This window comes from Trichoderma asperellum, chromosome 1 (assembly GCF_020647865.1).
Source record: "Trichoderma asperellum chromosome 1, complete sequence".
NCBI lineage: Eukaryota > Fungi > Ascomycota > Sordariomycetes > Hypocreales > Hypocreaceae > Trichoderma > Trichoderma asperellum.
Window position 1 is genome coordinate 4,800,621 of NC_089415.1, and position 24,479 is coordinate 4,825,099.

Genomic DNA, 24,479 nt, shown 5'->3' on the forward strand with positions numbered 1-24,479 from the left:
CACCATCGAACTTTGCGAGGGAATGCGGTAGGTCAATCCATATGAATTCGGAGGGAACTTGGACCCAGTTCATGGGCTGATGCTCAAAGGACTGGTTTAGGAAATGACCGAGTGCGTACATGCATTCCGGGCAGCCAGTGCTGTAGTCTTCTCGATATAATGTAAGTTAATGCCAACTCCATTGTACTACATATAGATTCCCACATCTTAGCCTTAGATAGTACAATTCAAGCCTCTCCACATCCTTCAAGCTCATATCCATGTCCCTATACGAGAAGCCCACACGGAGGACTCTGGCTCTATTAATATACACCGCACGATAGCCGACTACGGCCTGAATTGAAAAGTAGCGGATATTGCCCATAGCACGTGCATTGTTAGCAATTGATTAAATGTACTAATTAGACAAGTTGGCCTGCTTAGTCTTAAAAAGACGAAGCCAGCATGGTGATTTAATGTTTTATACCATATGACGTTTACCTCGCATTTTGCTTCAGGTAGCCATCTCTGTCAATGGGTTCCTCGGTCTATTTACTTTCTATAGCGTCTATGAAAGAAAGTAGTAGAAACCTATGTAGGCACCTATACTCAAATTTAACAAGTCTTTGCTCCAATAACGGTATAGGCAATATTAGAGTTGTATGCTTATACTTATAGAATTTTTTACCGCGATTTTTGGGGTTTTAGGCAGGCCAGCCGACATGTCTCTCGTTGTGTGGCGTCTGCAGGGGCTTTTTAGTGTTGAGATTTGCGATTTCTGTGGCTGAAGCCCGCCCCACCACGAATCGGCTGAAGTAAACAAACGCGCTCCACGTCACGACACCACAGATGCTATCGCTGGACACATACAGAGTACAAAACAAACAAACATTTCCACCGCCTGGCCTGGTCGCACAGCCGCTGCTCGACTCGTCGCTCGAAACACGCTCAAGGAGGACGAATTTCCGTCATCGAACCGAAACTGACAGACCCCTTTAGACGATCTCCGACAAACGACGACCCTCGCATATTGCGACCAAGTGGACCTCGATACTTTGCGGCTGCGGAGTAAAAGCGCTTGAGCCTTCCTGAGATGCTGCGTCGGTGTCTCTGATCTTTGGTCAAGTCAAGAGCTCTACGCCTCTCGCACCTGCGGCGAGCCTTTCTCAGACTTAGGCATCGAACCACAGCAGACTCGCCCCTGATTTTCTCTGCCTGCGCTTGAGGCGATCCTCAACATGGCCACCATAAATTTTGACCAGTATTTTTCCTACGAAGCCCGCCTAGCCTCCTTTCAGAGGACGACCAAGAAGCGCGGATCGGCTACCGGCGGACGAGGAGCAGCCAAGGCACTCAACTGGCCTCACAAACAGATTTCGGCCACTAGCGTATGCGCCCTTTCTCCCGCTCAGCACAACTTGACGGACCGGAAACTGACAGTAGGAATAGCTTGCCAGAGCCGGATTTGTATTCAGCCCTAGCCCCGACAGCCCCGACAATACGATATGCTTCTTGTGCGAAAAGGGATTGGATGGATGGGAAGCTGGCGACGACCCGGTCTACGAGCATGTCAAACATGCGCCCCACTGCGGTTGGGCATTGGTTGCTGCCATTGAGGCCGATATTGGAGATTACGCAAGAGAAGACCCCAACGATCCCGAAATGGTCGAAGCGCGCAAGGCGACTTTTGCCGGCAGATGGCCCCATGAGAATAAAAGGGGCTGGAAATGCAAGACTAAGCAGGTGTGCTAACTCTTGAGCGGCAGAGAGTATTGATTGACATGTCGTGCTGACCTTCAATAGCTAGTAGAAGCTGGGTGGAAGTATACGCCAACTGGGGAGTCGGATGACATGGCTACGTGTGCATACTGTCAGCTGGCACTCGATGGATGGGAACAAGGCGACAAGCCTTTGTAAGATTTGCGCATCCACCACTCGAGTCGCGCCAACTGATAACTAACCTTGCCCTAGAGATGAGCACTACAACCGGTCTCCTGACTGTCCTTTCTTCTCCCTAGTTAGCCAGTATAAAGCTCTAGGGAAGGCATCTAACCGTGGAAGGGCATCACGCAACTCATCTGTATCTGCCCAGTCACGTGGGGCAGCAGCCACCGATATCTCAAATCCTTCTGATATGAGTGCTGGGTTCGACGATAGCGTTGCTACAGGTTCATCTTCGGCCGCACAGCCTGGGGCGAAGAAACCTAGAGCAAAGAGGGGGACGGGCGCGAAAGCTGGTAGGAAGAAGACCAAAAAGGAGGAGCCATCTGAATTGCTTGATGAAAGCAGCCAAATGGAAGAAGACACGCAACCGCCGAAACTTAGGCGAGGCAAAAAGAGGTCGAGTGATGCTATAGAGGAATCGACAATGAGCTTGATGGGTGGGCCTACACTGAAAAAGAGAGCGTCGCAGCTTTCTGTCGACGACACCATTGACAACATTGCAGCCCATGAAGATGACTCCGAAATGACCGATGTTTCCAGTGTTTCCTACAAGAAGAATGGAGCACCATCATCTAGATCAAGGCCGGGTCGCAAACGCACTTCGAAGCTGAATTCACACGCTTCTATGGCATCCTTACGGGCCCCTGGTGGCTTTCTAAATGATGATGAGATTGAACGCCGATTGGAGGCTGATCTAGAATACCACTTCACCGATGACGAGGAGATTGCATACGATTCTGACTCGACGCGGAATATGGCTAAAGCAAGCAGAACAATAACTGACTCGGAAGCCGAAACTACTCAAATCGCAAAGCCAAAGTCGCCTGAGCATGCCATGTTGGAAACGGCCGTGCCTGAACCCAATGAGATTGAGGTTGAAGATGAGCTTCAAGCTCTACAAGCGGAGATGGAAGTTAAAGAATCAGCACCTAAGAGAGGCCGTAAAGCTGGCGTACAAAAGACACTTAAGCAGCTCAAATTTAAGAAGGTTGAGGCTGAATCTGAATTTTCGGAGTCACAGAAAGAAGAAGAAAGAGTGGCATCGGCTGATGTCAGTGTGAGTAGCACTAGGAGTGTTCTGAAGATACCAAACTTGCCACCTCCTGCTGGAAAACGTGGACGTGGGCGCCCGAGGGCATCACTTACATCTCAAGATGAATCTATCGTTGAGACTGACGAGTCGGCACAACAGCCGATTAAGCGTGGGCGAGGCCGGCCGTCGAGAGAATCATTGGCGTCTTTATTATCCGCTGAGTCTGGGGATACCCATATAGCTAAAGCTTCCGTGAAGCGAGGCCGCGGTAGACCTTCAAATGAGTCTCCAGACTCGACAGGGGCAGATGAAGACAGCGAGGCTGCCTCTGCTCTAGCCCCAAAACGCAGAGGACGACCATCTAAAGCTTCCTCTACATCGCAGAATGCCCATGATTATACAGCTGTTGGGAGAAGCAAAGATGCTTATGCACCTGTGAAACGTGGCCGTGGAAGACCGGCTAAGAAAATGGTCGACATTACGTCCACAGAACAGACTGAAACAGAGGTTGACGAGGAGTTTGTCGAAGCTCCTGAGCCATCAGAAGCACTCCCCCGGCCTCCTAAACAATCACCTTTGCGGGCCATTTTCTCGCCCAAGGAAGATGCTCTATCTCTGGCTCCACTGCCAGGTACTCCGTCCAAGCTTCTGTCTCCTGTACCTTCGGCTAGACAGCCAGTACTGTCACCATCACAATCTCCCCAATCATCAGATGCAGAGAACCAGCCTCCTGTGTCTCGTGCCCCCGCTGCTGGCGATGCAAAGCGTATTATATTGGCACCTGTGGCAGCAACGCCAATTCAGGGATCGCCTTCGAAGCGTAACGTTATGACCGGGCTTCGAAGCACAACACAATGGGCCTCTGCGAGCTTAGAAGCCATCTTTGGCTCACCACTTGGCACCCCAGGAAAGGAGAATGATGTGGATAGATTTTTGAAGCGAGGCAACGAGCTGACCAGTCCAGAGCGACAAATGAGCGTGGAAGAATGGATTTACTTTAACGCGGCGGAAGCTGAAAAGAAGCTCAAGTACGAATGCGAATCTTTGGTCAACCGATTTGAAATGGAAGGCACCAGAGCCATCAAAGTCTTGGAGGGCTTAGAGGTTGTTGAAGCTGAAAGCTAAAGATGAGCGATTCAGTTTCGTATAATGCGTTGTATATGACGGCGTGCATTGAACCATGAAAAATGATGGAGTTTTGTTCTTTCTCTGATTTGGCAGATGGATACGTGGTGGTAACAGAAGTTCGTATGGCAATTGTGCCTTTAGGCTTTTTTTTTTCTTTTTTTCTTTTGCTTGCATTTACATTTGGGACTAGAACTGGGCGTTTGGACAGGGACACTTTTGGGAGTTTGAATCAGTGTTAGCAGAGATAGCTGCAATGTAGAGCTGCAATAAGCATTGCGAATGCATGAATGGTAGTTGGAGCTGGTTAAAGCTGGCTATGTCCTTCATATTTGGTGCAAGACAGCAAACGCTATATTTTCTCACGATGAGTGGCATATAATAGACCCTCACTCTACTTGCCCACTCGTTTCTTTGAGAAGTGCGTTTATAGTTTTCATTAAAAGTACGAAGGAGTTACTCCTAGAGAATCAGCTCTATCATTCATTATCGGGACCTGCCTTTGGGTCGTGCTACATGCAATACAAAAAAGTATCTAGGTAGCTGGTAGTTTTCCATCAAGGGAGTGAAAGACAACCAAGATTAAGTAAGTCATCGATACACTATCCCTTACCAGTGTGATATATATTGGATCACTCTGGGCAGCGGCCCCTCATAGGCCAATACTTGTTTCACAGCATTTTTAACCCCCCCTCTCCCGAAGCCGTCATCTCTGTGATCCTGCATTTTTTTTTTTTTTTATACGCGAGGCTTCCATTTACATAGGCCTAGTATCTATACCGTGATTTGTCGATCCCCACACGGATTTCGCGTAGCATTTCAGCCACACCGAGGGTACTCATCTCCCATGTCCTCATGAAAACGCGCTCTTTGCTTTTGCGGAACCTTTGCAATAGTTATCAAATTATCAATGGTATGTTTTATGTTCGTGGCTGTTGATCGTTTTGAGTTGTTTGATCGATAGGGGCTCTCATGCTATATTTCATTACATGTTATACAGCATAGTTTATCAGGGAGGAGCATCATCTTCATGAAACCGACGCGTAAAGCAGTATTCCTCGTCTCTAATACCGCGAATAGAAAAATAAATTTATCCTAGATTAACAACAACCTTATGCTTTTTAAACGCGTAGACGCCAGGACTGTAATATTGGCTATAAAAAGGGAGAGGCTTGGCAGGAATGGTACGCGGCAGAGGGAATGAAATCTCCGCCGCGGCATCCCTGATCCAGACTACTATCAATTTGGTCTCACTCTCTCTGCTGACAAAAGGGCTGGTGCCGTGATTTACGCCATAACATCAATTCAAAGAGCTTTCTAACCTCTGTAACACTCTCTATTCTCTCTGCAACATTGTATCCTCTTACCAGATATTCAAGAAGCACAAAACGCCATCATTGTTTATACGTCTCAAGCGAATAGTGCTGCCCCAAGCTATACAACACAAAAGCCCCCTCATCGCACAAACAACTCTCAAAGCGAGAAGAAAACAAAAACAAAAAAAGGTCCACAATGATCGAACCGTCCTACTCATTCATCGTGCCCATCACCAACGCAGAAGAATACAACGACTTTGTAACGCACTTCCCGCTCTCGCCGCTCCTCAAGCTGTCTCCCACTTCGACAAGCCTCGTGACTCAGGATAGCGAGAGTTCAGTACATTCAGAAGACGAAAATAAGACGGTGAAGATGCTGAGGAGGAAGTGGCGGACGTTGGTTGATGGGAAGATTCGTTCAAGGGGATATACACCACTCTAAAGTTGGCATAGGATTGGGGTTTGCTGCCTTGATACAAATGATGGAAGAGACCAAATGGCGAGGAGAAGCATTGGTAGCAAATCCATCTCTTTTTTGCAAAGGTTTAGCGGGATAATTGACAGGAACAGCGCGACTTTTACGGGAGCTAGGTGGCGATGAAGATGTATGAGAAGAAACTACTATTCGACTTCATATTTGTATTTAACACATGAAATCATGAAACTAAATGCTAGAAACTTGATGTTTTCTCTATTGCGTGTTCTGTGTATATGAAAGCAATATGTTTATGGAATCGACATCATCAAAATGGTAGCATCGAGATGCCTGCCCGCTCGAGTATTTGGCGAGAGTTAGTGAAATCTTCCCAGAGTCGTTCTCATTACTGCATTAATAATAATATAGTATGCATCCCTATTTACCATATTACAATTACGTACTTATATTTCCAGCTTCTCAATGCCCTTCTCAGCCTCATCGACTTTGGTGTTGGGGCCATTGGCACTGCCCTCCGTCCTCTTGGTTCGCTTCTTGCGTTTCGTCATGCCGGTGACAACAGGGGCCTCCTGTACCCATCGCGCAATTGCATTAGCTCGTTCGGTCGTGAGAGTGTATTCTTTTCCGTCTTCGGTAGACCAGCGTTGCGATGAGAGGGGTTCGAGATCAGTCTCTTTTATAGCCCTATATCCGTTCCTCGCACTATCTGAGCCGTTTGTGCCATTGGCGCCATTTGTGGCCTTCATATTATTTGCATCACTGGTGCCATTGGCCCCGTTAGTTCCATTCGAACTGTTCATGCTTAAACCCGGACCTGGTTTGATAGTAGCGGCGGCACCATCAGAAGATTTGTCAGAAAATAAAGCTTCATTTTGTTGAGCTCGCTTCTCGCGAGCTTTAACGGCTGCTCGGAATGAAACTTCGTCAGTAACGCGCTCATCATCGAGAGTATCTGCTATAGCCTGCTCGCGGATTAATTCCTTTCGACGCTGCTCTTCTTCGGCAGCAGCGGCGGCAGCGTCAAAAGTGCCTCCACCGACAAGCGCTGCCGCAGCCGAGGCTGCTATGGATCTTTCAGAATGTGGAGTAGTTTTGTGGCTGCTACCGTGCTTTAGACAATGGTGTTTACACGAGTCTTCAAGGTATGAAGGTAGCGGCGCCGGCTGGCACAAGTTGTCCCACGAAGAACTGAGTTGTAACCAATTTCCAGCACAGTGAACAAGCTCCGTCCAATCGGCTCGCGCAGATGACCTGTTCGCTTGAAACAAGGGATATCCGTCGGAAAGCCTGACAAGACGAGCAACCATGTAAGCATGTCGCTGAAGTTCTTTGGCGGAGGTCTGAGCGAGACAGTGAGCCAAAAGGAGAGAGTGCAAGGCGTCACTGAGTAGCGGATGATACGTCACCCATTCGCATGCAGTTTCGCCTAGCGATTGCTGAGCACTATGCTTCATTAGATCTTGAGCTGGATACGGGGGAAGGTCTGTCGGAGGAACAGAGCGAAAAAGGTCAGGTAAAGAGTAAACAGTGTGTGATGTCCAACTGCTTGTATCAATGGCTCTGGAACTGCGGATGCCGTGCATGACCATGCTGACACGGTCGTTGAACTCCTTGGCTATTTTGGCCGGGAGGTTAGGCGAATAGTGAAGATTCGAAAGAAAAGACATGTAGTCTTTGATAGCCCGCTTGGCAAAGGTTTTAGCCATTTTCCGTGATTCAGTCTGTTTTCGAAACATCTCTTTGCCTGGGTCGCTAGCCTCTGCCTCTACCTCTCCATCCCCGGAGCTGGTAATTGCTGGATTCTCGTTGGTTTTGCTTGATGGTGGTGTCGGCATGCTGCTCACAGCATTATCAGAAGCGAGTGTCAAGTATACTGACGCCCGTTGGAAGTATAATTGAGCCTCGAGGCTGCTCGGTTGGTCCTTTTCTGGCAAAATGACATCATGAGGCCGTCTCCTAGCGGCAGTGTGTTGTGAGTCTACGATTTGTGTATCCTCCTGTTTGGGTTGGTGAGATCTGCGGATGAACTGAGATATGGACAGGGCATGGGTAAGATCGAAAACTGCGCCTTCTAAGTCGTTCTGGAATACCTTTACCGTCGCGCGTGTTCGCAGCACCTCTGGTTCTCCTGGGCGATCCCCAGTAATCTCTGTCAGAGGCTCTAAACTCGTACTTTCGGCCATTTTCCTTGACGGTATCTTCTCATGGAAAAAGTGAACATACTTGGCGTCAGGATCCTTTGAATTGCGCTGTAAGACAAGACTGCCCACTTCTTCAAGCGGCGACGCGCCCTGCATAGTCGCAACACTGCAGACGATTTCATCCAAGCGATATGCGCGCGCAAGCTTCTGGCTCGCCTGCTCTCTCATTTTAAATTTCCGCTCTCTGCTTAGTCTCCCGCTATGGCCTGAAGCGCCCATTCCATGAGAAATCATCGAAGATATACTTGGAAAGCCACCATTGACGTTGGTCAGTGTCGGCGAGGCGATGTCACTAGCAGCCCTCACAGCAAGATTGGTAGCTTCATCGACCAACCGTCGTACCTTGACAAGGTCAAAGAATGAGGCAGCATCGAGGGGCCGCGGCAATGGCGTATTGTAGTTGATATTGGCGATAGTCTCCAGTATCTCGTACGGCATCTGCAACCACGGTCCGTGATAGGAAGAGATGTAGCGCCAATGTCTGATTTTCATAAGAATGTCAATGAAGCCCGACCAAAGATAAAACAAGGATTATTAAAAAACGAGTGCCATACACATACTTGTTGCGACATATTGCAAGCCCCGTTGGAGCTGCTGTCGATTGAGCCGCGTCGGTAGTTCTAGATTTTTGCCTTGAGCTTGGACTGGGCGACGACTGTGCTTGATGCGTTGCGGGAATAGGCATTGGTGGCTGGCTTCCAATCCCACCATCGTCTTCGCCCGTTGCCTGCTTCACCTTCTTCTTCGCCATTCTGCTGTTTGTTATCCTATTAAATCTCTACAATCTCATCATGCTCGAGCGCGATTGATGCGATTGACGTCGGATGCTGCTAAAGGCTTCCCGTTAGAGAACGTGGGGTGGTGGAGTAGCTGAAAAGAGGCTGGAGCTCCAGTTAGTGATGTTATAAAAAGAATGCTGGGGCCGTCCTGGTAAGGCTATTGGCGGGTAGGGAAGAAAAAAAAAGGTATGGAGGAAAATAGTTTGTTCTGAAATAAAAAGCTTCAGCCCAAGAAGGTCTGATAAAAAACAAACAAACAAACAAAGGGCGCGAGAGAAAAGCTGTTTGTGATAGAACTCAAAATGCATGCGCCGTAGTCTGGTGGCTGCTTCTTTTCAGCTGGTGGTGGAAATGTCAATCACGTGAAAGACGCAGACCAAAGGTAAATTAGAGGTGAAGCCTGAGACTCCTTTTATACTTCTGATTTCACCCCCTCTAATTTTTCTTCTTTTCTTCCTATATATACTGGGTAAATATATATTCCAGCTGCAACGTAAGTACTTTGTAGTAGCAGCCTGAAACAAAGTCCTGTACGATTCATGATAATTGCCGATGCATTCGCGCGACAAAGTCCACCACCACAGCGGGACTCGCTTCTGTTTTATGAGCTGTCACTGCATGCCATGTTGTAAGCAGGGAGCACGCCAGAAAGAAAACTATTGGCAATCAAGCACAGTTTGCCTGCATGGTGGCGCTCCAAAGGCCGGCCAGCCTCATTATATTCTGCCTCAGCGTTTTGCCCTGCCTTGGGTGACCAATGAAGTTCGACGGAAGGAGATTAAAATGCAACCATGCATTGCGTTGAGTCGTAATATTAAACAGCTCAGCCGCATCCCACTAGTCGCACTTTATGCGCTTCACACGTTAGAGCCGTCAATAAAGGAGGTATGTATGTGAATTTTTATTGTCTAGCTGCAAGAGCCTGCTCAGAAGTAAACATTGTTCTATCATTAAATGTGTATGAGAAGAAAGAAGCAAATAAAGATACCCAGTCCCAGTTCCATCCCGAACAGTGGTATTGCACAAACACTCTACCTATATGCAAGGCGATTCCATTTTAGTGTCTCACAGGGAAAGTAGCATTATGACAACAACACCACAAAGCAGAGAGATCGAGATTTTGTTCCCAGCAGCAGCCCCTGGAAAGGGGACAGTAGATGATGTGGCACCTGCACTTACACCATCACTGGTAGAGGCAGTAGTGAAGCTCGCTGAAGTGGTAAGGCCGCCAGGAGCAGTTACAATGCCGGTGCTAGTAGGAGCACCAGTAGCAGAGAGGACATTGGTAATATTATGGGGATTTTTCGTAGCTAGAGAACCTGTAGCATGATGGGGGCCTGTGGCATTGCGAGAGATTGTTGTGTTATGAGGCCCAACGACCTTATGGGCACCAGTTGTAATTGGAGTCTTGGTAGCAGTGCGAGAGCTGGTGGTAGTTTGAGCTGACTTTGTAACACTGCTTGAGACCTGCAGCTTGGAAAAGTTGGCGCAGGTCAGACGTGTCTTATTTGCGTAATGGACGACGATCGATAGATTGCCAAAGAAGGCCGGATTATCCGGCTTCATAGAGGTGTAGAGGTCAAAGTACTCAGCCAAGAAAGGATCAGAGGTGACTTTGCCGTCTTTGCCGTATTTCCCGCTCAAGTCGCCGACTTGGCAAGTCTCGGGCTTGGAATCATCGCAAGCAGGCGTCTCGCCACGATCGAATGGGTCTAAATGCGCCAAAGTCGATGTGCAATTGCCGTCGACAGCTGGCTTCTCATGGATATGGTACACTACATGGATCAGTTAATTAACCACTGTGATGCCGTCAAATCACATCTTCAGATGGAAAATGCTTACAGAAAGGGCCACCTGATTTCGGAAAGTTTTCGAATTGGACGGTGAATCTGACACCCTTGCCGCCAGGAGCTGCCACTGCCGAAACATTACCCTTCACGTTGCCCACCAGCTCCGCGTTGGGGAAGAAAGGTTTCTTGGGCAGAGTGGCCGTGTATTCAACGCCTTGAGGATTGCCAGAAACGACGGGGGCGTCTTTAGCTGCGGCACAGCTTACGGTTGAGAAAACCGCTATAATATTACAAGCCCGCATTGTAATGACGGAGAGAGGTTTCGTCGTTCTTAGTAGTGGTGAAATAAGATACGTCAACCTGTTTTGAGAGTAAAACTGTATTGCAAAATAGTGTAAGCGCGATACAAGTTAAAATATGGATGAGAAGACTGGATCTAAAATAACTCGTAGAGTGAAGATGAGAGAAGCAAAGTAGTTATAGGTCCGAACGAACAACACGAGGGTGACGGGAAGCCGCAGCCGGGCGAAGCCAAAGGGAAGACAGAAGAAAGACAACGGATGCTCGAGACAACCATGACTTCCATCCTAAGGGCGTACAAAGCACATGCACATACCTAGCTCTGGATAAAGACTCCTCTCTCCAAAAAATCTCAAAACTAATAATACTGCCTACGGCGACGACGATAGCTTGGCCCTTTCTCTCTCTTGTTCTCGAGTAACAGACAGCAATGTTACTTGGGGGCGGGATTGTAGCGAAGTGAGACAAAAATAGATAACCCCGTTTTTCGCTTGCTGGTTGATTAATAGGGCTGTTTGTTTGCTCCTATACTCCTATGCGGTACGACTTATGACTCGACCTGCGGTGCTCTCACCGAAAAAAAAAGGCGATTGTTTGTTGGATCTGTCGATATCCGGCTCCACAGACGTACAAAAATGTATTGCAAGGAAAGGGACCTTGCAGCAGCGGAAATGAAAGGCAAAACAACAGAGGACACTGCAACCGAGCCCATTCTCATATATATTCCCAGATCTCAAGAAATCTCCAATCGCCCGCTCCGTTTCATCTTCATTATTAAACAGATCTTTTGCCTGCCGGGTTCCGACCGAGCCGCCAGGGCTGTCAGGACTTTCAGCCTTTCATTTGGGATTGCTTGGCAGCCATCGAACTGAGATGCTTTTCCCTCCCCCCCCAAAACATTCACCAGGCCACAGAAGCTGGTTGGACAGACAAGGGCTGCCTGATGCGACTTCAGATTCGCACAAGGAGCACCCCTGGCTGGATGATAGGCGGCCAGCCGTGCTGCGGTGCGACATTGGGCGGGCCAGCTGAGCCTAAAAATGCTTCCTTTAGAAAAAGGGGGGTATGAGCGCGTACATAAGAAAGGCTGCAGCTTCTCTGGCGGTATTTGGCTATTCAAAGCTGTAAGTGATTTGCAAGAGTGAATAAACAGGCAATGCGTGAACACAATGAGGAAGCTTACACGCATGGCATGCTAGTGCTCAACATGAATACTAGGCTCATACACCACGCCTTGTGTCTCGATTCCAAGACGTAGGTGGATTACGAGCATCATCATGGTCCTACCATTGTGGAACAAGAAAATGCTGCTTCGTCACTGAGCTTTGCTAAGCCACAACTTCCTAGGTAACAAGAAGGCGTGAAATTGGCATCCCAGCCTTAGTCCCATCTATCATTAGTTAGCCTCTCTTTCTGTCCAGCGATCTTGTTTATGCGCCTCTCATCGCAGCCAATGAAAAGATCAGACCCACGCAAATCTGGCGCTAAATAGCTATTCTAAGGAAACAGAGAATGCCTGCTCAGATCCCTCCCGTCCAAAGGAGCCCTTACAACTCTGGTACACATAAGCGCCGCGTCTCAGGATTGGCCGCCACTTCCGCGCGCCTAAGGCCCACCCCCGGAGTCTAGTTATAGCAGTCCGAACACACTCATTTAGTGCCTGACATCCAAGGCACCGAGAAAATCGGGCTGCTTGCTTTTGAGCCCCGGCCGCGGCGCTGGTGAGCTCCGTTTTACAGAATGTAGTTGCGCTATTGGCAGCTACGCAACCTGCATACCACCCAGCCACTAACATCATTTGCTGCAACAAACACCGAGGTTTCATCGCGATTCTTTTTGTAATCTCTTCGGCCGTCTCGTTTCTCTGAGCGAAAGCGCTATACCCTGCCTCGTCTTTCCGGCCGCGCGTCTGGCCTTGCACGCACCCCCCCTTCGCCCATCATGAAGCCCGTCGTCAGTGCTATGCAAGCATGGTCTTGGTACGTCCTCTTCATCTCGGGATTTTCTGAAATCCATCCCAAAGCCGGCATCCAGGGACGAGCAAAGAAATATCAAATCAGTAAGAAACGACTAATGGCTAACAATCTGCGGGGTGGGCTCTGAACAGCACCGTCATCTCCTTCTTCGCCATCATCATCCTCACCGTCCTCGCCGCCCTGTATCGATCCGGCCACGAGGAGCTCGTCGGAGGCGTGGATGATCCCGCTGATGGAAAGGCCGTCTCTGGCACCGTTTTTACTGCTGTCTTCGTCTACATTGTACGTCTTACTTTCGATCCGATCCGTATCCCTCGACATCCAGCAAGCTATACGCTATAATATCCATTACCTTTTTTTCTTGTCTAATAATGCTTTTCACGTCTAGGGCTTCTTTGTGTTTTGTGGCCTGCAAGGAATGCTCCACGTTCGAGAGAGCCGAAGGGGCGCGATTTCTTTGTAAAGCTGATTATACCATGTGACTAGCAAACTGGCGTTCTCTTGGAAGTTCTTCTCTTTTTTAGCCATTCGACGTTCTGGCTTCTGATCTAGGGCGATTGTTCATTGTACGGTAACGGGACTGATAGATAAAGACCTGGTCGTGTGTAATATATTTTTGTCTGAATACGTCGAAAGTTTTGTTCTCTTGTTGGTATGCGCTTTATGATGCTAGCTGCTAGGTAACTGAGATATATGGACCTCGCTGAGACCGTGATGATGCAGTGGTGGCAGCTAAACGGCGATTGCGCGATAAAAATGGCGGTTTGAACATATCCAAGCTGCTAGTCATGGGGAGCTGGCAGAAATGTTTAAAGTCGGCCACATTTACTCACCACAAAAGGTCACATCTGTAACAGTGGAAGGATAATCCATCGTGGCCTTGTTATTATCGCAGAATACACGAGCGCAAAACAGCAGCAACAGCAAGTTCAACATAGCTAGGCATAATGCAAAATTTCAAACAAGGAATGAAAATGACTGTCACTGCCTTGTAAAAAATCAAACGGCGTTGACGAGAAAACCATGTCATCATGGTGGAAAATGAAGGAGAAAAATCTATTTTTTTCAATTGCTCGCTGAGCGTAAGATTACACACAGGGCAGCTCCGCCGAAACGATGAAGCTGCTGTTTTTGTCGTAGGCCGTGGTGGACAGAGAAGCCGGCCATCTAATGAACATATCCCAACCAAAAGGTGAATTGAACTCTTTTTTGTCGACATTCCTCCCCTCTATTCTCTTTTCCCTTCCCAGATTCGAGCATGCTTTCGTCGGGCGTATGATTCATTTTTTGTTTTCTTTCTTTTCCATAAGGACGTTTATTTCAGCTTGGACCACAGCTTGGGGGCGGCGCATGCGGAAGCGCAGTGAGCAAGATGGAAGACTAAGAAGATTCTCTCATGTTAGCAAAACTGGACCGATCATTGCGACATATTGAGCTCGATCAGGGTAGCCAAAGAAAATGGCGTGCATTCCCCTTCTTTTTCTTTGGGAGCGATAAGGGGAAACGGTGTATAAACGTACACTCCTCGACGCAGTCCTCCTTGGCCTCGCCCTCGCTCTCCTGCTGGTGAACTCGCTCAACGCACTCGTCGAAGTGGTGCTTGGCGGGGGAGCACTGGGGAGAGTTCTTGCACTCTGGATAGCAAATTCTCGTCAGCATATAATGTCTGTGAAAAGGGGGAGACCAATTGTCGCGAAACGCTCTCGAGGCGCATGAGCTGCGGAAATGCCTCGCCCCGCATCCGCAGCGACGACAGCACATCATGCGCAAAAGAGAGAAAAATGACAAAGGACGAGTGAATCACGAACCTTCCTCGAGCTCCTCCTTAGGATCCTTGGGCTCCTCCTCATCTTCTTCCTCCTCCTCCTCCTCCTCTTCCTCGGCGGCGGGTTCCTCTTCAGGCTCCTCCTTCTTCTCCTCTACCTGGGCCTCGGGAGCCTCCTATCACATCAATTAGTTCCAGACCCGTAAGAAAACAAACATCTCCCCCTAATGCAGAAAAATGTGATTGTAATTTCGACACCGCAGGACAGATTTGACCGCCCCTTCTGTCCAAAGAGCCTGCAGAGCTGCCCAAGGGTATCACTTTTTTTTCTCTCTCTCTCTTCCCACCCCCCCAAAAACATCCCACCTACCTGGGTTTCCTCAGCCGGAGCTTCGGCCTCCACAACACTCCATGGCGTCACCGCCTCAACAATCTCGGAGAAAGCGTCCCAGATACCCATTGCGATGATTTGGCGAATTGTGGTATCGCCGTGTGATCGGTTTCCGTGTGCGGTATCGTACGTTATGGATGAGGCGTATTGGCGGTTCGGAAGCTGTCGGTCAAATTCGCGAAAAGCTGACCCGGAATTGAGGCATTTTGATTGGTCCAGCCCAACCGACCGCAGTCACGGGACTTGTCACATTATTTTTTGGCTTTGTCAGCAGCAAGAGCGATCAGTGCAAAGTACGTACCTGCCAGGCAGGCTATCGTGCAGCGTGCTATTGGCAGAGCTGGGGTTGCCGTTTTTGGCTGATCCTCACTCCAAGACTGGGGGGTTTAAGATCTCCGATTGAATGGGGAGGGGTTGTATGGGTTGTATTACCCCCTACCTCCACAGCCAAAGCAGAGCGAGGTGACACAAGGACAATGGATGGAATCACAAGGAGTAGACAATCTGCAGCTTTGTAGGGAATATAATTATGAAGAGAGAAGAAATCCTTTGCATTTTATCAAACCGGGCCCTACAAAGAGATGGGCTTGGAGGGCTCTAATATATCCCCCTTGTCCAACTGTAATATACTTGATCGTACTGACGCCATCCAAATTCCACCCAATAGCAATAAATTACGGCGAATTAAACTCAACTGTCTAGCTTGTCCGTTACATGAAGAAGCAAGCGCAAAATCACACAGAGATAGTTCATAGTCTCATTATTCGCTTCACCCAAAAACGCTTCGCTACGGAGCACCCATTATCCTGTCTACTCCTCTTCAGCACCACGATCGGCCTCGTTGCGTATGTGGTCTTCCAATCGGTTGCTGATCTGCTGCGCTTGCGCCTCATCGTAGTTTGGCGGCGGCTCGTTGGGGGCACGGCGACTGGAAGAGCTGTCTGAGCGGTTGGGTCGCGGGACAGTCAACTGATCCGACGATGAAGGCGGCTGCTGCTGGCCACCACCGTCGGCCGAGTAGGCAGGCAGAGGTTCGTCTGGAACCTCGGTGCTGGCGTCTAACTCCCGGCGCATTTCCTGGTATTGGAACAGACGCTCTCGCAAGCCGACATATGCCTCGTTGAATTCCATCATCCCGCCGTCGGAGAAGGTGAACTTGACTTCGACTCGAGGGATCTCAGGTGGAATGCCGCCCCCTGATACGGGGATGCAGTCTGATTTCCAGACCCATCCCCACCACATAGACGACGAGGTCGTTGAATCTTGAAACTTTAGAATGGGGGCGCTGAAGGATTCGAATTTGGGCTCTTGCGTTGGCTTTGAGGGGATATAGATGACCTGGCGTCCAAGTTAGCATTCGTAGAGCGAGGCATTATGGGGCTGTTTCCAAAAGGCTGAACCAACCCGCTTGTTGGTTAGGAAGAGAGCTCCCCTGTCACTCTTGCGCTGGAACGGGACGCAGCGGTCTCTTAGCTCGGGAGGGACGGACAATTCGCATGATATGCGCGAATCGAGCTTGTACAAGATTCGTTCATTGCTCAGCTTCACGAATCCGCCCCGGTTGAGCATAACCCAACTATCGGCATTGTCAGGATCTATCGGCCGCTCGGGAGCGCTCGAGATAAGATAGTCATGAGGGTTGTTCATCGTGGGGCGGGGCCCAGGCACATGGTTCCCATGAACCTCTGGGCTCGATAGCGGGGCAAGAAGCCGTGGCCAGAAACACTCTCTGGCAGGCAGGCAAGGCAAACAGCGAGGATAGATATGGCCTTGTTGACCAAGTAGGCAGATGGGCAGGTGGGTAGGCGGGTAAAGACAAAGGTAAGAGAACCAGGTAAGAATGGGATAAGCAAAGAGCCAGAGACGAAGATGGGGTTGCTCTCCCTTGTGTATGAAGCAGATGAAGATGGAAGCCGAAGAGGAGGCAGAAGAGGAAGAGAGGAAAGGTCGAGGAGGAGGAAGCAAGAACAGAAGAAGAGTGAGGGAGGAATTAAATAGTTTTCCTGCCAGAGGTGACGAGAAGCCCGCAGCCCAGCTACAAGAATCGAGAAATGGGACCGACAGGCAGTGAACCAGAGACGCAGCAGGATGGGGGCATGGGAAGAAGGAGAGAAAAGAGACGGGACGACGGTGGCTCGCGACGCAGGCTTACTTTATTGACATTGTGTATATGTTTCTGACAAGGGTTTGCTCGAAACCCTAGCTCCTATCCGGATCGCTGGGCTAGACGAGCAGGCGCTCGATGGACCGTCCACGTACAGGCACGCCGTGCAGCAGCAGTGCAGCCGGTGTGTGTTTCTTGTGTCCTGGGCGCGGTGGTAGTGCTGCCGCTGCTGCTGCTTGGTGGTGCTAGCAGGAGATCTCGCAAGCGTCCTTTCGACAGCCCTGGAAAGGCTCTTTGGGGCCCTTGTTGATGGAGGTGTGGTGGGGCTTAGTTGCAGGGGCTCAAGGTTGGTTGGGCCAAACGGGGGAAAGACAGAAACGGCGACGAAGGCCACAAAGAGGAGACCAGGGAGAGAGAGAGAGAGAAAAAAAGACGGGTGGCTGGGGGGTGGTTTGTGACGAGGCCACGAGAAAGACGTGGATGCTCGGAGTGAGTTCAGCCAAAGCGGAGTGAGGAGACGACGGAGCCAAAATGGAACAGAAAAAAAGAAGAAAAGAGGAGGGGTGTGGGGGGAACAGCTGCCTGCATGTACATCCGAGTACATCCAAAGCACTCACTCAAGCGCTGTGTGAGGTGATCTGTCAGGCGGCATGTTGGCCGTGGACGGGCGTATGTAATCCTGCGTTATGCTCGTTTGGAGCACCTTGGCCTGGCCCAAGAGCAACACAGACAGCGAGCGAGTCGGCCACCGCGTACAAGTATGTAGGTACCTAGGCGCGGCGCACAGTACAATGGCAGCGATAGTTCTAGGTACGCAGCAGCAATAGGTACTAGCATAAACTGGCGCTGGGTCCTGTATGGAGCAGGATCCGAGCCAAGTCCACAAAAGATGCACGGAGAACCGCGCAACTAAGCACGGCAAGGCCCTCGCTAGCACCAAAGAGTCAGCAGCAGCAGTGCTAGTCTGGTTTCTTGGTGGTGCAGAAAGCGGCTCTTCTTCACACTTCCACACGTCCAGCCCATCGCACCACCAGTCACAGCTGGTGGCTAGCAGCTCGCCTGTCGCAAACAATGGACGGGGGGCAGGCTGGTACCAAGGTACATACACCCCATCCCTACGAGCCTCCATCTGTCTTGCGTCTAAGTTGCAGTTCTGAGAGGTGTCAAAGATGATAATAACTACTACCAGGTAATTGGTATTTTTCCCATTTTATTACTAGGGTATGGGCCAATATTTTGCTCGACTGGGTAGCAAATCCTTTTCCCATAACACCGGGGCAGAAAAACCAAACATGACATGATATGCGTAGTCTTGGCCTCTCCCCAGAAAGAAAAAGAAACGCCCCTTTACGTCGCCTGCTACCGTCCTGAGGAGAAATGCCCGTGCACTGTAAGGGCTAGGCTAGTTCTTTTGCTCAATTTGGAGATATAATGATGCTGCGGTAACAAAGTGGTGTGTGTGTAAAAATCTGCTGTATTGTAATGAGGGCTTGCTGCGTCCTTCTCGTGTGGCCAGCAGCGGCAAACCCCCCGGCGGCACATATCAAGCAACCCGCCATCATCATCAAATCAAATCCTGGTCGTGCAGAGTTGTACTGCGTGTACTAATCCGAGCACCCAGTCATAATCATAGGGATGAACGCATCTCCAATCCCCCGCTCTATCTTACCTGGCACCTGCCATGAGCCTGGTGGGTGGTATCTTACAACCTACTAACCTACTACTACTATAATCAGCCTTGCCTCCTGCTCCTACAAAGCACCAAAGGCTCTCATCTCACAAAGAGTACGGCAACACAATCTCTCCCCCACATACAGTAGAAGCTACTAGATTCCCCTTATTAGTGCTGGAGAAGGAGATAGATATATCTGCCGGTAGTATTAGGTCTGCGCCTATACACAAGAATAGTGACAGCTCAGACGTGTGCGGGCGGCTGCGGCCAGCTATCCTCATTCGGTATAAGCCTCCTATAATCGAATGGATCGCAGGCCCTGGTCAAGGCTAGGCCAGCTAAGCAGCGCTTGTACCTACCTCGTACCTTGGGCCTGCTCAGATGGCTAGCAGATTAGCGCCTGCAGGACAGCCACGCTTCTGCTCCTCCCGGCGTCCATAGGCCAGGGCCGGGCCCCATATCGCGTCTCTGCCCGCCACTATAATGCCTGGGCTGCTGATCAATCGCTATGCTGGTACAACCTTAATCGCGGCAGGGCGTTGCGACAGACATTGAAGTCAACAACCCATGCACATACCTTAGTAGGCTGCTTGCTACATCAAATACTATGTATGTACCTGCCTATGCATCACACGCGCCTGTAGTCAATGCAAACTCGGAGCCTTGACAGCCTCTCTTCCTCGCCGGTCGAACCTGGTCTGCCGCCATAGATCCTCCCAGCCTCCTCTAAGATTCGCCTCGACCAGGCTATCTGACCATGGAACAACTTCTTATACATGAGGTCAACGCAGAGGCTGCAGCATCTAGCTTGAGGTGCGTCAGCTAAGACTGGAGAACCGCGCGGGAGCTAGGAATATGAACACGCGCGTTGTGTAGCGCTCAATACCAGGGCTTCTGTGCTGGCAATTGGTTACATGACCTAAGGTAGTAGCCGGGGTCGCGAGGCGTCGCGTGGCCAATGGCAACTGGTCCTGGCCCTGCAAAAGTCACCCTCTGGAATGGCATCGAGCTTACCCCGTATTTGGTCCTTGCATCGTCTGGAAACTCTCCAGAGATGTTGTCGCCGAGACGTTCGAATCGGGGATTAACCGTGGGAGATGGCCAATTACTCCGACGGGCTAGTCGGATGTGCTGGGGGCCCAACGCCCAGTAGTCAGGGGAGAGCATCATACATGACATCGCCCGGAATAATAGTCACAGTTTGACGGACCCGACTCGCCGGCTCTGTGGCCTTGGGATCCATCCGACCCGTGGCAGATGTCCTATATAGCATGCTCCGCAATAGGCACATGTCACCTAGATTGGGGACGGGGGCATGAGTGAAAGTGGCCACGCCCAGGTGGTGCTTCATACGTATAACGTATAATGCAAATCCGTACTGCGTGCTCCGTATATGCATGTATAGGATTGTCTGGTAAGCATCATCACCACTGTCATATTATTGTGTTTTTATCACTTTGGCCAGACGTTGGTGGATGCAACTCAAGCATTGACATCCGAAAAGGGCAGAACGCATAAAGAGAGTCGTCGGCCTGATGGAAGTATGGTGAGATAATAATAGTAACGATGAGCTGGAAGACCAAAAGGACGAATGGAAGCGGCCACAGCCAGACGCGAACTGACATCACGCGTGTGCACGGTGAGCTAGGAATCCTGATTCGAGCTGCTTCTATTTCATCTGCCCTGGCTAACTGGCGAGTCACACAAGCAGTCCATGCTGTCTCGAGTTGTCAGGAGATGCTGTGCCCCGCGCAGCAAAACCAGCCCAACGGATTTACTTCCTGGATTCCGGTAAGATGTAGGCGACGTACTATAAATGTGCAGCCAAACTTCAGTTGTGTCAAATGAGAGACGCGCGGAACAGCCAGCGCCGAGACATTGTGGCTTGCCCTACTGCTGCAGCTCTGCGTTTGTCCAGCTCTCTCAAGCCTTCATCAGAGGCACCAGAGGGGTGTTGGACGACGAAAGGGGAGGGGCGCGACACACGCCACCACCAAATCGGTCATCGATCTAGCCACGCAGTCTGGGTGGTGGGGAAACTGGCCCCTTTTGCGCAATGATAGTATTGATCGACTAGATATTCTGTACAATTCCGTAAGAAATTGTTCACCAATCTATCTTGTATAGTCAGAAATTGGCCGCAGATGGCAGAAGAGAAGATGGGTTTTCGAGTACAGAAGCGCAGTCAAGAGAACCTCTGCGATTCGTGTATAGGCTAATCGACACTGGCCACGCACCTGGAAGCATACAGCTGTGCCAGGTTTCATGCATCTCGTCCAGCCTGGCTGTCTCAGTTGTCAGGCGTAAACATATTCAGGTTGAGCTGCCACGACTTTGCATGGGGTTGGTTGGATCTGCAGTTACTTGTCCATTGGAGACAGCCGCAGAAGCACTAGCACCGGCCCCTGCCATCGGCCGCACATGGGTAAGCGAGGGCTCCAGCATCCACTGGCAGAATCTTGTCAACTTTTTTATTTCTACTTCTCTTTTGGTTCTTTGGCATTGTGGCAGGTTGTGATTCGCATTTCAAGCCCCTGTCGCATTTGATGAGTTCACCACACAGACTATGCTTTACCTTTTCTGTAAAGCTGTGCTTCCGCAGTGGCCGGAGGGGCTCCGACTGGCCCATGACTTGTTGAGAATCAGGCAATGTAGTCAGTGAGATAACCCATCTCCGACATCTCGATGCACAGCGATTGTGATGCCAGACCTCAGTTGCTTGGGAGTAGAATATTTGCAATGTCCTATCACACTTCATCTTTTCTCGGCTTGTCGCGGCATCCTGTACGACTCGACCGGTTTCACAAGATCTAGCTCTCAGCCCGCCACCACATCCAGCGTACATGCTCACCGGCCACAACAGGGCGAATTCATCCATTACCGCCGGCTGTCTGTTGTTATTGTTTTACTCCAGCCGACCCTCCATTACCCCATACCCTGTCTGTCACTCTATACGCTGGCCATCGCGCAGGGACGTTTCTCAGCAAATCGGAAACTCGCTATCATCCAGCCTCATTATGCACGTCTGGGATCCTTCCAAAGATTCTCGTATTGAATGATTCTTTTGTTGTCACCCATTGTCTGTTCACTCGTAAGGAGTTGCATGATCCTACAGTTAGCGCCATCCACGCCAGCTCAACGAGAACGAGTCTGCTTGGGGGTAGCATTCCGTGGTATTAGTGTCTTCTCCAAGCTTGCAAGCCTGAAACCAGCCAGATGCTGTAGTAGGTACTGCTGCCACCGCTACGATGCAATAGCTATCGCTGTGAGGTAGAAGCACATAGAACTTGCTGCACCTTCGTACTGTATTATGCCAGCCCCACGAACGGGGCCCATCGTCCCATGTATGTCCAGGCATTCATTCAGGCACAAAGTCTGGCACGAGGCACCTCATGCACCTTCATGGGGACGCCAACAGCAACCAATGTGGTATTATTTGCGCCGCCGACGCCGATTGCCGGCCTCCGCGACCCTCGTTTTGATCCTATCAAACCGCGCTCTTTCACCGAAATTTGCCAGAGGGTCGGCCAGGCCTGGATGAAGCCTGATGGAGCTTGCAGCAACAGGGCGTTTGGAATGGTACAGAGGTTGATTGGCCGGCCCGTGTTACGGCGGTTCCCGTTTCTGCTCCGGCCACCCCCACAGCAGGCCATTGACAGCCGCTGGGGATTTTGGCTTGGCATTGGGCTTCTCCTAGCTTCATCTTCATCTGTTTCAATGTTCTCTTTCGTTTTCACATTCCCGTTCCGTATCTAAAGTTCTGCAGACACTGTAAGCACTCACTGCGGGCATTGAGAATTACTATGTAAGAGTCGGACAGGGAGGCTGGAAAGCGTGGGAGGTTTAATGCGCCGGTGGGCAGCTCTGTGTGGTCACGGTTGGCTAGCTGCTTTGCACCTTAAAATGCCAAGCACTGCTGCTAAATGAACGCCGCTTGTAAGTGGACGACCACATCAGGCAGTTACCCACAGCTCCATCAGCCCTGGCGTAGCTCTGGCACATGCATGGACGCCTTCCAGTCATTGTGCGGTTGCGACTTACAGCCGCTGCCGACTACTTCGTAGCGTGTGCACCTCGGCCTACTCAGTGCCTCCTTCAGTTGCAGTTGCCGCCGCAGCATCTCCTTCCCTTTGCTCCCTTCTTCCACGGCCCTCCATCGCTACTGCCCCCGACCTTGCCATTGTCTGCACCACTCAGTGCTACCTGCCTGCCAGCCAGTCTAGCTCGCCATAAGCTGCCGCCTGAGGCATCACACAACGCCCAGACACAAATCATTTCCACTGCAAGCCCCGGTCTCTGGCGACCTGGCCCAGCCTTGCTCTGCTCAGTTTCTAGATCTGCTTCGCATCGCTAACAGCCATTGAGCCCGGCTGCGTTCACCGACTTATTCCCACTCTCACCCCCCTCCAGGTGCTCCCTCCAGGTGCTCCCTACAGGTGCTCTCATCTGTGCGTCTGCACTCCGATAATCCGGCCAACTCAGCCCGACTGCCGCGGTGCAAGGTACGACGGCGCGGCGGCCGCAGTAAAGATTGCTCAGCAAGGTCCAACTAATCCTCCGTAGAATAATACTACTCGGAATTGAGATATCCAGCCGAGATAGCGGGCAGAGGAAAATCCCGGTCAGTTCGGCCTGTTCTTGGATGAGCGGCTTGGAGTCATATGCCAACTGAGATCGCCAGCGACAAACATCAAGATTGTCGTCATACTTCATCATGGCTCAGTCGTCAGCATTGTCTGGCGACATCATTGCACAGCTTGCACAATACTCGGCGTGTGATATTTCGGATGCTTTGCTGAAGCTCAAAGTCCCCGGCGCCGGCTACATTGCTGACCTCGTTGCATATAGCCCGCAACAAGGGTGCCGAGCTACTGAACCACAAGTTACCATCGCCCCTGTGTTCACAGTCTTATTTGCCCCAAAGGAACGGTCGTCCGACGATGGCTTGCCCGCGAAAAATATCCCCAAGGATTCCCATTGGGTTGATTTGATCCAGCCAGGGACTTTTGCCGTGCTAAAGCAGCCCCCAGGTCAAACAAACGCCATCTGTGGTGGAATTTTGGCCCTCAGAATGAAAGTACGCGAGGCAGCAGGTATCATGGCTGCCGGAAGAGTGAGAGACTTGGACGAGTTGAGAAGCACCGATTTGCCTGTAAGTTTCCCCCATCGCCATCTCATCTATCCCTGCCACGCGATGTGAACACACCCCCTCCCCTCTTCGATACTCTCCTATTATGGACGAGCTCTTAGCACTGGTCTAAATGTTACAGATTTGGGCCTATGGTACCTCTACCGTGGGGTCTGGTGGTAGCAGCGTGCCATGGGCTACCCAGGTTGCTGTCGAGGTCAACGGAGTTCAAATCAGCCCAGGCGACGTTGCGTTTAGCGACTCGGGCAACGGCGTTGTGATTATCCCACGAGATAAAGTCGACCAGGTCTTAGAAATGTTGCCTAGCCTTGTTGCAGCGGATGCCAAAGTAAAGGAAGATGTTCTCAAAGGCATGTCAGTCTATGAAGCTTTCAAACTACACCGGGGAGCATGAAACGATAAACACCTGCCTCCAGCGAAGTAAGTCCTATTGAGCGCAGCTTGACCTATAGAGAGTCCCGCCTGAACCCACGCCTGCCGTTGGTTAAGCATAGTCACGAATTGTACATCACAGTTTGG

The 24,479-nt window shown here is 50.4% G+C and overlaps 8 protein-coding genes across 9 annotated transcripts; 4 read left to right on the top strand and 4 right to left on the bottom strand.

Annotated features, from left to right (window-relative positions):
* Nucleotides 1-861: 861 nt before the first annotated feature.
* TrAFT101_001481 (uncharacterized protein) lies at nucleotides 862-4,644 on the top strand. 2 transcript variants are annotated; one of them, XM_024903562.2, is made up of 4 exons: nucleotides 862-1,367; nucleotides 1,429-1,722; nucleotides 1,783-1,892; nucleotides 1,951-4,644. In XM_024903562.2, exons 1-4 carry the CDS (start codon nucleotides 1,218-1,220, stop codon nucleotides 4,079-4,081), a joined length of 2,685 nt encoding a protein of 894 aa, XP_024762582.2. In that variant the 5' UTR covers nucleotides 862-1,217; the 3' UTR covers nucleotides 4,082-4,644. The 2 variants fall into 2 exon arrangements, with proteins under 2 accessions (XP_024762582.2, XP_065982437.1); XM_066126336.1 differs by having other exon boundaries at nucleotides 1,783-4,644.
* Nucleotides 4,645-5,295: 651 nt separating this feature from the next.
* On the top strand, nucleotides 5,296-6,133 carry TrAFT101_001482 (uncharacterized protein). Its single transcript, XM_024907733.2, has one exon. It carries the CDS (start codon nucleotides 5,594-5,596, stop codon nucleotides 5,837-5,839), a length of 246 nt encoding a protein of 81 aa, XP_024762583.1. The 5' UTR covers nucleotides 5,296-5,593; the 3' UTR covers nucleotides 5,840-6,133.
* On the bottom strand, nucleotides 6,094-9,187 carry TrAFT101_001483 (uncharacterized protein). Its single transcript, XM_066126337.1, has 2 exons — nucleotides 8,589-9,187; nucleotides 6,094-8,515 (listed from the first exon to the last, which is right to left on the bottom strand). Exons 1-2 carry the CDS (start codon nucleotides 8,783-8,785, stop codon nucleotides 6,277-6,279), a joined length of 2,436 nt encoding a protein of 811 aa, XP_065982438.1. The 5' UTR covers nucleotides 8,786-9,187; the 3' UTR covers nucleotides 6,094-6,276.
* A 507-nt stretch (nucleotides 9,188-9,694) lies between these two features.
* TrAFT101_001484 (uncharacterized protein) lies at nucleotides 9,695-11,124 on the bottom strand. Its single transcript, XM_024899700.2, has 2 exons — nucleotides 10,656-11,124; nucleotides 9,695-10,588 (listed from the first exon to the last, which is right to left on the bottom strand). Exons 1-2 carry the CDS (start codon nucleotides 10,903-10,905, stop codon nucleotides 9,879-9,881), a joined length of 960 nt encoding a protein of 319 aa, XP_024762585.2. The 5' UTR covers nucleotides 10,906-11,124; the 3' UTR covers nucleotides 9,695-9,878.
* Nucleotides 11,125-12,664: 1,540 nt separating this feature from the next.
* Nucleotides 12,665-13,838, top strand: TrAFT101_001485 (uncharacterized protein). Its single transcript, XM_024907735.2, has 3 exons — nucleotides 12,665-12,882; nucleotides 13,011-13,161; nucleotides 13,268-13,838. The coding sequence occupies exons 1-3, from the start codon at nucleotides 12,845-12,847 to the stop codon at nucleotides 13,340-13,342; spliced, it is 264 nt and encodes an 87-aa protein (XP_024762586.1). The 5' UTR covers nucleotides 12,665-12,844; the 3' UTR covers nucleotides 13,343-13,838.
* Nucleotides 13,839-13,873: 35 nt separating this feature from the next.
* On the bottom strand, nucleotides 13,874-15,231 carry TrAFT101_001486 (uncharacterized protein). Its single transcript, XM_024901783.2, has 4 exons — nucleotides 15,015-15,231; nucleotides 14,688-14,820; nucleotides 14,400-14,513; nucleotides 13,874-14,259 (listed from the first exon to the last, which is right to left on the bottom strand). The coding sequence occupies exons 1-4, from the start codon at nucleotides 15,102-15,104 to the stop codon at nucleotides 14,195-14,197; spliced, it is 402 nt and encodes a 133-aa protein (XP_024762587.1). The 5' UTR covers nucleotides 15,105-15,231; the 3' UTR covers nucleotides 13,874-14,194.
* A 310-nt stretch (nucleotides 15,232-15,541) lies between these two features.
* On the bottom strand, nucleotides 15,542-17,631 carry TrAFT101_001487 (uncharacterized protein). The gene is made up of 3 exons (XM_066126338.1): nucleotides 17,188-17,631; nucleotides 16,440-16,611; nucleotides 15,542-16,373 (listed from the first exon to the last, which is right to left on the bottom strand). The coding sequence occupies exons 1-3, from the start codon at nucleotides 17,196-17,198 to the stop codon at nucleotides 15,846-15,848; spliced, it is 711 nt and encodes a 236-aa protein (XP_065982439.1). The 5' UTR covers nucleotides 17,199-17,631; the 3' UTR covers nucleotides 15,542-15,845.
* Nucleotides 17,632-22,867: 5,236 nt separating this feature from the next.
* Nucleotides 22,868-24,471, top strand: TrAFT101_001488 (uncharacterized protein). Its single transcript, XM_024903563.2, has 3 exons — nucleotides 22,868-23,259; nucleotides 23,375-23,963; nucleotides 24,082-24,471. Exons 2-3 carry the CDS (start codon nucleotides 23,526-23,528, stop codon nucleotides 24,352-24,354), a joined length of 711 nt encoding a protein of 236 aa, XP_024762590.1. The 5' UTR covers nucleotides 22,868-23,259; nucleotides 23,375-23,525; the 3' UTR covers nucleotides 24,355-24,471.
* The last annotated feature ends 8 nt before the right edge of the window (nucleotides 24,472-24,479 follow it).